This window comes from Punica granatum, chromosome 8, assembly GCF_007655135.1.
Source record: "Punica granatum isolate Tunisia-2019 chromosome 8, ASM765513v2, whole genome shotgun sequence".
NCBI classification, from domain to species: Eukaryota; Viridiplantae; Streptophyta; class Magnoliopsida; order Myrtales; family Lythraceae; genus Punica; species Punica granatum.
In genome coordinates this window covers 27,903,065-27,913,022 of record NC_045134.1, presented here as the reverse complement: position 1 = coordinate 27,913,022, position 9,958 = coordinate 27,903,065, and the positions used below count along the sequence as shown (strand labels likewise).

The 9,958-nt window shown below is 36.0% G+C and overlaps 1 protein-coding gene across 2 annotated transcripts; it reads right to left on the bottom strand.

Moving 5' to 3' along the window:
- Positions 1-321: 321 nt before the first annotated feature.
- On the bottom strand, positions 322-4,145 carry LOC116216067 (F-box protein At2g27310-like). 2 transcript variants are annotated; one of them, XM_031551984.1, is made up of 2 exons: positions 3,888-4,145; positions 322-1,732 (listed from the first exon to the last, which is right to left on the bottom strand). In XM_031551984.1, exon 2 carries the CDS (start codon positions 1,615-1,617, stop codon positions 463-465), a length of 1,155 nt encoding a protein of 384 aa, XP_031407844.1. In that variant the 5' UTR covers positions 1,618-1,732; positions 3,888-4,145; the 3' UTR covers positions 322-462. The 2 variants fall into 2 exon arrangements, with proteins under 2 accessions (XP_031407844.1, XP_031407845.1); XM_031551985.1 differs by lacking the exon at positions 3,888-4,145 and adding an exon at positions 3,747-3,862.
- Positions 4,146-9,958: the final 5,813 nt, after the last annotated feature.

The following is a 9,958-nucleotide window of genomic DNA, read 5'->3' as shown; positions in this document are numbered from 1 at the left end:
ATTCTCAATTTTGTTATTCTCTCTAATCAAATAAATAAAATTTTTAAAATTTAGATTTTATTCCCCCAATTTTTTTTATATGTCAATTTTAATCACCTCAATTTCATTCCGGTGAACTAAACGTCACGTAAATAAAGAGGCGAATGCTTATGTTTCCCCGTGTCGAACTGAGAACGACTATATTTATATTACTAATTAAATAATGTTAGAAGATGGCAAAAAAGCTCCAATGCTCGACAGAAACAAAACCATATATATAAAAACGAAACGCCAACTTCTATACACATGAACATAAATGATAAGTTCATCACGCTCTTATCATCAGTTTTAAGTAACGAAACATGGTCAGAGAACTCGTTGGAGGACTAATGAGTGCAAAATTCGACTTTGTTAGAACATTAGGGACGTACCAAAAATGGCGAGCATTTAAAATGTACAAAAAGGATAGGCAGAAAATTCGCTTTACATTATGCAATAGTACCAGAGAGTTGCGAAAGCAGCTATCCCGCTGAAGATGCAGAGCCGATCTAACCGATTCTCAATCCTCATCTTCTCCTCCTTGAGCTCGCTCTGAACCTTGGAGTAAAGGTGGCACGACTCGAGGGCCTCGCTGTAGTCCTTGCTCCGGTGGCAGCTCAGCGCCTCCTTGAGGATGAGCAGGCTGTTCCTCCCATTCACGTGTGCCCCCTCCATGTCCTCCAACTGCATGCTCAGCTCAGTCAGCTTCAGGCTTGTCTGTGAATCATCTCCCTCGGTGCTCACCACCCGAAACTTCATGCTAAGGATGCACTCAACCACTTGGCAGGGGAGGATGTCCTTTGCAGGGAGAACTGAACCAAAACGTACGACAAAGTCCCTGTCGGTGGGCCAGTGCCGCTGACCCCCGAGCGAACTCCAGCTTGCCAGGTTTGCCGCTTGTTTGACTTTCTGATTGACCACAATCCAACTAAGCCGAAGGCCATCCTTGAGCTCTCTCCACAGCTTCCCATCCTTCCTCTCCCTCTCCATGGAAGTAATTGGGGGTAGCCCATCGGAGACCGTGAGGGTAATTTCATTCTCGTTACCATCACCATCATCATCATCATCATCATCTCGGGATGAAAAAGAGAGGAGATCGACACGAAATGGGCAATTATAGAACCACCCATTGAACCCATTGGCATTTGGAATGCCCCACAAGACCTTCGAGAAGATAATCTGATCTTTAAATCGAACATCCACTAGGGAGATAAAGTCAGATGGTGATATGCTCTCGAGCTCATCAACATCACCATAGTAATCTGCCTCGTTCCACTCCTCGTTGTACTCGAGATACTCATTCCACTGATAGTCAGGAACCTCTTTGTTTACAATGAGAGGGAAACAGTCTGCATAGAACTTTCTAAACCCTCCGATTGAGGAGATCAAGCTCTTGACTTCTTCTCGATTGGTGGATGGCCACAGAGAAGAACAAACATTTTCCCATAGCCGCTCTTCCCTTGAGATGGAACAGAAGGCTGCGCAAGCACATGCTGCACTCGCTAATGTGGGCCCATCAAGTCGCCTTAGTATATCATAGAAGAGATCGCTGCTTAGAGATGTGATGCTGTTGACTTGTGTAGTTGTTGACAGCGCCATCAACCGCCAAATAAATCAAGATGTAAGATCCCAACTCCAATAAAGTATCAAGAAAATCTCGTAATCACCATGGAAGAGCTCTCATAGTGTTTCTAACAGACTAGCCCAAATCTCACTGCAAAATAGAACATACTCATCTCAGGACAAACTTGATTCATTAATGGAGATGAGGACCAACTTATGAAACTAGATATATAATCAGAAGTATTCTAGTGCACATAATAGGATGAGGCATAGGGTACATGGACAAAATGCAAAAGCAGGATAAAAGAAAACAACAGAAGATGAAATGAAACCAAAGTAACTTATTTAAGGTACGAAATATCTTTGTTGCTGATTAGACTATGCGAGCCAGTAAGCATCAAGAAATGACAGAAGTTTTTACAACAACTAACTTTTTCAAACTGAAGACAGAATAACTTTGAGGAGTCTTCAATTGCTCTCATGAAAGTTCACTGCCAGAACATAAATACTTTCTACTTACATGCATATATAGAAATGCGAGACTCTGCGATAATTTTGTCTACATGCCAGCAAATGACATTATCCAAGCTATACAAACTTGAGCAAATACTTTATTTTAAGGTTGTATATGGACATGATCCGTAAGTGCACTGCACGGCTTTCTCCAACTATGATGTGATTATGATGAAAAGAAAGATAAGAACCTAAATATTGAAGAGTAGTCACTATGCACTCGGCACAGAGACCTGCAAAGCCCCAAAACTTCAGCTACATATAACGATAACTAAGGATGCAGAATTTGGTCAAGATGTGACTTTTAGGATGTGAGAGTTGACTACATCAAGGAAAGATCACCTCAGCTGATCCTATACTGTAAGTACAATCGGCTGTTACATGTTTTGCTCAGCTCATTTACACGTAAGTGTTTACCGAGGCAAATATACACGTGTAGAATTTAACTGCAACATGCTTAAGACCAAATTAACGGTTAACTAGCATATGGGAATCAGCCCAATGACCTAGCAATTCATAGTAACAGAAGACATGACCATTCAAGGGGAAGAATATCATAACTGAAACATGAAATATAAGAATGAGACTCACAATAACTGGTGCTTATCAACATTCATAGGAAAATGATAATGGCCTATCAACATATGAAGACATCAAATTTTGATCAGAGAAACTCAAAGCTGTGCAGCTATCTGAAAATTACATTAAAAATAAGTTTCCAAAGATTGTGCCGAGAAATTTGCAATTTTAACACAAGTATCAGACACTTTATTTATGTTTTCAAAAATAGAGTTCTTGTTTCGACAGTACGACCACCTCACCGACTATACTATCAACTGTGGAACTACCACTGTTACCATCATTTTCACTTGGCTGGCACCACTTGTTCCGAACACTATTTCAGAGCTGCAGAAATCATATGCTGAAAAGTACTTAGATACAACTTTTTAAAGTAATTCCATGAGATCCCTAAGTTACTCGGTGGTGAACATGGGGCATGACTACCTAAGTCATCATATTTGATCAAAACCATGAGGAAAATCGATAAAGGGTGAATTTTACTCGATGGTTGAATTTTACTGGATTTCTCATTTAAATGCATCACATTAAGTTTCTTGCATAATATTCACAGCCATCAATCCACATTACCACCACCCATCCAAGATCAAAGAAACAACAACCGCATTCCTGAGATGAAGAAAAACTATCTGTTAAATGGTCAAGCTGAGAATGAAACTTATACAGAAGGAAGAGGCTATTAATTTTTTGGTGAAAAAGAGGCTATTAATTTACAGAGGCAATACTAACCATAACAAAGAAAAGCTTCAGAATTGTCCACATTAAAATGCACCAAAATGCTTGTCAAATGCTCCGAAATGAACCCAAACCAAATAACCCGAATCAAGCCACCGATGCGATGACAGGAAAATGACGCAGCTCCAATTAAGATTATTGATTACGAAATCCCCAAATCATCATTCCTAGTCAGAACAAAATTTAATACAATTGAAGAGCGAGTATCAAAGATCAAACCTTAGATGAGACCCAAAAAAACATGATAGGGAACAAAGGCACCGAAATTGAACACAATAACATCGCAAGAACAGAAAACACCAAATAAAATGGAAAGAATTTACCGAAGAGGAACAAACCCAGAGTCCATCTCAGATGGTAAATGCAGAAATCATGCAGATATCGACACCTCCCTTAAAAGGGTCATCATCAAACAGCTCAAAGATGCAATGAATCAAGTCGGAATCATAACCACGACCAAATTAATGACCACCACTGACCTTGTGGGATCATCCAATTCAATCTCCTTCCTGTTCCAGGCACAAGAAGCAAGGAGATCAGCAAGGAGCAACAAAGACAGACTTTTAAGGTTGTCCAATGATGGATTTCTTATAATATTTCGATCGGTTTGAGGGTCACTTTCTACAGCGGGAGGGGGCTTGCATTTGCAAATTTCGTTCTTCATAGCCCATAGGGGTGCCGCTTATTGTCCGTAGGTGCCCCCTTCGAACGTAACTACGGACAACTAAAATAATAATTACACAAAAGAGAAAGGAAAATAATTGGGGATTTTTTTTTAAGAGGATAGGATATTAGGATGTCCATCCATCATTCTCTTTAGACTAAATATTTAAGGTTGATTTGGTTTTAGAGTGTGATTTTATTCTATTCTATTCCATTTATATATATATGGAATATATATATATATATATATGATAAATTTATTATTAAAATATTAATTGTAATAATAATTAAAAAATATATATGAGAATTTATTATTAAATGAGAGAAAAAAATTAAAAAATATACATATATATGAATATAAAGTATATTAAAAATTTATTATTAAAAAATTAATTATAATAATAATTTTAAAAAAGAATATGTGATAATTTGTTATTGAATAAGAAAAAAGATAAAAAAATAATTATAATGTTATTGAGTAAATAAAAAAATAGAGTGAAGCGAAGTGAAATAGATTTTTACTTCGAAATCAAACCCAAATTTAGTGAGTATTACTCATTTGCTCTATAGCTAATAATCAATGAAAACACATATAACGCAGAGTTTGCAAAATTATTGTGGATCATATCTACCATTTATAAGTATTATTTTTGAAATTCGGTTAATATTTACTGTTCGCTTTCCCACTCTCAAAGTGACGATGTGTCCCTTCATCTGCATTAATGTTTGCCAGATCAGCGTTGGCCACATCATGGATATGACTCGAAGATGGCCCATCACGCTTTACTAAACAATACTAATACCAATAATATCTCCAAATCCCAATTTGCTTAAAAAAAATCTCCAAATAATAATAATAATAACAACCCTTATCGTACTAGCACAGTTGCATTAATAGAGATGTTACAGTTACACCTTTTATTAGAACCGGGAAGAAGCAATTTGATCGTTTTATTTCTTCACAAAATTCCAATGATCAATAAAAATCGAATTTGAAAAGGGCAAAAAAAAAAACCACCTGGTTTCAAATCGATGACGGATGAACGTCATTGCGTGGAGTGACAACCTCACCACTGCATTATCGTCATATAGGGGAAGTGATATTACAAAGCAACGAAACTATATATATGTATATATATATATATATATATATATTGATTGGAAGGTAATTTATGAAACTAAAATTATCGAACGGTGCAACCTGATGATGAGATATCAAAATATTTTCAAGGTTGGCCAACGTAGTGGTGACAGCTAGGAGGAGTGGGAAATTTAAGGCACCAAAAATCTCACTTACAAAAAGGGATATAGTGCAGAGACTTATGTCATCGCCTGTCAATCAAAATATCGTAGATTCGAGTTAATATAGGATTATTCGTGTTTCTTCATTAAATATTTAGTATTTATATTTCATTATAAGTTCATGAACTTTTCTTGTGATCGAAAAAAATTTCAACACAGAACATTTTTATCTTTTAGAAGGTCCCGGCTTGAATCGGAATTAGCTGTATCTATTAAATATTTTTAAGAATCAAATAGTGTACACCGTAAAAATGTCTATTATTTGAAGGAACAAAAGGATGTAAGAGGTTTTAGAATACAGTTATCTTACGAATGATGTCCACTAACTGATCAAAATAAATAAATAAAAAAAGAATGACGTGCGCTATATATTCATTCAAAATAAGTTAAGTAACTATTAAATAAGTTGCATAGATTTCGACAGCATTATAGAGACTATTATAAAGACTCAGGTGAATTCCTCAGACTAGTCATAAAAAAAGGTTAATTATCGGAATGAATTACCTATTTCTAAAGTAAATAATATATTATATGAATTTTGAGTGAATTACTTATTACAAATAATTTAAAACTATTTAAACATTTAATAAATTATTAAATCTTAAGTAAATTATTTCTCGAAGTGAGTGTTAATGATGCCCTCATATTTGGTGATATGGTACAGTGAGGATCCCCACTAAAAGCACACATACTACTCGCATATAATACATTAACATCATAATTTATCATCGTGTGGTATCCAAATCAACTTATGTATAATTCAACTACTTCGTCTACCGAAAAAAAAAAAAAGAAAAAACTCTCCTCGCCGACTCTAAAAATTTCACAGAATAAATCTAGTGGTCTAACCTGTAACCTCAAAGGAATTTGGACCATATGTTAACTATCCAAAAAGTGGGATAGCAAATCCCAACCTCAGTTCCTGAAACTCGTCCATAAATACACTGACCCTAAATCCTTTTCCTTAATAAAAAAGGGGCAGTCTATAGTATTAATATTTCCATGAAATGATATCTCAAATGGGCCTTATATCTCTGTGAAGAAATTGAATGAGCCCTGTGACCAACCAACCGATTTAACACTTTTTTCTCTACCTTTTAGGAATTTTTCTTTTTCTCTGTAAGAAAGAAGGGGGCCACTCTCCTGGTGGTGCTCCTGGGGGACAACGGCCTTTCTGGAAATTCAAATTAGTACATGTGAATTTATATTTTTGAGGAAAAATTCAATGGTGCAATCCACAAGAAAATATCTTTGAGAAAAAAAAAATGAAAATCCACATGTAGCAAACGGGTCGGGGTGACGAGCAAAATATAACAGATTTAAATAAATGTTAGAAATCATAAAACTACCTCAAACAAATAGCAAATGGCACTATGGAACATGCAATTTAGTACTTGCTCGAATAATTTTCTAAAATTTCGTTAGTGTTGCTACATAACAATGTCAGGCAACCTCTGCAGTGGCATCAAAATTTTGAACATTTATTATTTCCGAAAGGAAAATCTCAAGTGGTTGTACCATCGCATGACAAAAATGGCCTGCAACTGCTGTCGGAAAGATTAAATGAGCCCATGATCTCACCAATCAAATTGAACACATTTATTCTACACTGACGTGGCTGCGTTTTATCCCCCATTTGCTAGCCAAGTTTTGATTGCGTGTTAGTGTTACTATTGTCATTCATATCTAGAATGACGTGATTTCTGGTAACATATCGCATCCGTATTAGTACTGGATCGTATTAATTTTGGACCAGGCCGACAAAATTCTTAATTCATCATGGATTTCCTTCAAGTACAGCTTGGGCCTACATGTTCATAGTACTTTTGGATCGGTGGACGCATTTACTTCACATGGGTTTCTTTAATAACGGCTTAATTACCATGATTGGTTCTTTTCTTCAAAGCACGTTCAGGTGGTATATATTAGATGACACACAAAATCACTAGTAGCATTTATGGCGCAAACACCCGATGATCAGGATATTATATTTGCATCATGAAAGTTTTCCAAACTACTCATGCATAGTTATAAGGGAGGTAAATAGAGAAGATGAGAAGTCGTAAAGGCGAAAATGGAACATAAATTAACCAACCAATTAATTTTAGTACTTGCAACTTGATAGGTAATCGACTTAATTTTACTAAGACTATATTCAACGTTTATCTCTATTTGGGTCTCTAAAGTGGTTCATTCACTATCACATAATCGTCATATTATTTAGAGCCGCATTTAATAGAAAGATACCCTCATCATCCCATCCATGATTTCTGTTTTTGAATTTCTTAATTACAACCCACATACCCATCCATGATTTCTGTTTTTAAATTTCTTAATTGCAACCCACATACATATTAAATAAAAAATCATAGGCTCTGGGACCCACAACTATAAAATCTGGCCAAAGGGACATTGCTTCCGACGATCAAATTTATTAAAAAAAAAAGTTATTATTGCATGGAGTCCGTTGCTGCCATGGAACAGCAGCTCACTCTATCTCTGTCAGAGAGATGGGTCTCTCTGACAAAGATACCCCAATGTCCTGGTCTTTGGGTCGGGTCTCTGGAGACGTCAAGTAGCATCTCTCTCGTGTTTCAGAGACCAACGCTGGAGATAGTCTAATGACTTGATCAACATTTGCAAAGATTGTTCGATCGAGTGGATGTGTATTAGACAATAAATGAAATCTCCGACGTAATGAATGCAAATAACTACTCACGCAAATTGGTCCTTGCGAAATGTGCTATATGAGTCAGAGAATTCAGAGCATTAAATATATATATATATATATATATGAGATGATGATGTATGTGTATAAAGGTCATCAAACATCTATCTAGATTTTGTACGAGGGGAACCGTTCGACAGTTACATTATGTACATGAAAAAAGTTCGTGGATTCATGCATGCGCTTAAATTGCGTAGATCCCTCTCGTAAACATTAATGATGCCTGAAACGCATGACAAGATAGAGTTGGACACCCCTTGAAACGCATGACAAGATACAATTTTAACTGAACTAGCAACCTCGAGGCCTTGACTGTTAAGTTATTTTTCAGCTATTCTTTTATGGCTTGAATTATAGCAAACTAGATGATACTTGTATATAGGCAGGTGCGAAGCCAGGATTTCTGTTGAGGGGGGCAAAAATATTATAATAAATATAATTTTGGGGTAAAATTTTAAAAATTCAAAGTTCAGGGGGACAAGGGGACAAAAATGTTACAATAAACATACTTTTGAGGTAAAATTTTAAAAAATTTAAAGTTCAGGGGAGCGATTGCTCCCTTGCTGATATGCTAACTCCGCCCCTGTATATAGGTACTTTAAATAAAGCTTGTGCATGGATATTTAAATAATATAAGTAACTAGTATAGGTGGTATGAAATATAATGACGACTAATGGCAAGATACAAAGAGCAAAATAACATCGAGTTTAGATCTTCGAGAGCGCAAAGGCATGTCCAAGGTGTCGTCCCATTATTATAAGAATGAAGCTTACCGTTCATTGCCTGACTTGGACAATAGTGACCTCGGAGATGATGTTGATGAACTTCAAGTAAAAGAGTTGAGGCAAACATGCATAAATGATACTTGTGATAAGGAAGCCAGGGCTAAGACCATTCAATGCATTGCTCAGTTTTTCTACCAGGCCAACATAGCCTTCGATGCTGCGAGTTTAGATAGTTTTAAGTGAATAATTGAAGCTATCAGGAAGTATAGACCAAATCTGAAGCCTCCTACACCCCATGAGTTGAGAGTCCCTCTACTGCAAAAGGAGCGGACTTACACAAATGATCAGGCAAATGGACACGAGGAGGCTTGGAAGAAGCATGGTGTGACACCTCCGAGGAGAGGTGGGTATATACGAGTGAAATCCCGAATTTTTCGTAGAATTATGTGCTTCTAGTTACATTAATTTAACGTAGAATTTTGTCACATCTCGTTTCTCTCTATATAATATGCAATTGTCATACATAATGTGCTGGTGCACGTATAGGTATCATTACAAACTTTTATGACGATACTTATATATGTGAAGGAAAGTTTGGAAATTACTTTCCAAAGTGTCTAGTTGGCTTTACATGCGTAATCTCCTATCTTTTACCGTCTTTATATTAAGCCTCTTTTATGATCTTCAATTGCTTTTTCATTCTGTTTGTTCTAACCAAATAGTGGGAGGATTAGAGTCAGAGTGAAGTTGAGCGAAACAACTAAAAGAAAATATAAATTGATCTCTTCGATGTTTCAATGTTCGGAGGAACTTCTCAGTGTGAGTAACCTATTTCTAAATTGGTACTTTAATTATTGTTATGTTTGTGTTTTAGTACATTGTCATTGTTATGTCGATGTCATGGAAGTGCATATATTTTATACGATCAATTATAATATTAATAAATTCGTGTGTGATTCAGCTAGTTCAGGTTTTAAGGTTGTTCACTTAGTGTCAAATTCATCCCCAAAATATATCATTTTAGTTGTTTTACCTGTCCAGTGGCGGTGAAAAAGCAGAATTTATCAAATTTTTAGTTATTCAACCGGATATTTAATTATCAAATATGTTCGACATTACCAAATGTATTCA

Excerpts from the sequence above, each read along its gene's own strand:
- LOC116216067 (XM_031551984.1), bottom strand. The coding sequence starts at position 1,617 with ATGGCGCTGTCAACAACTACACAAGTCAACAGCATCACATCTCTAAGC.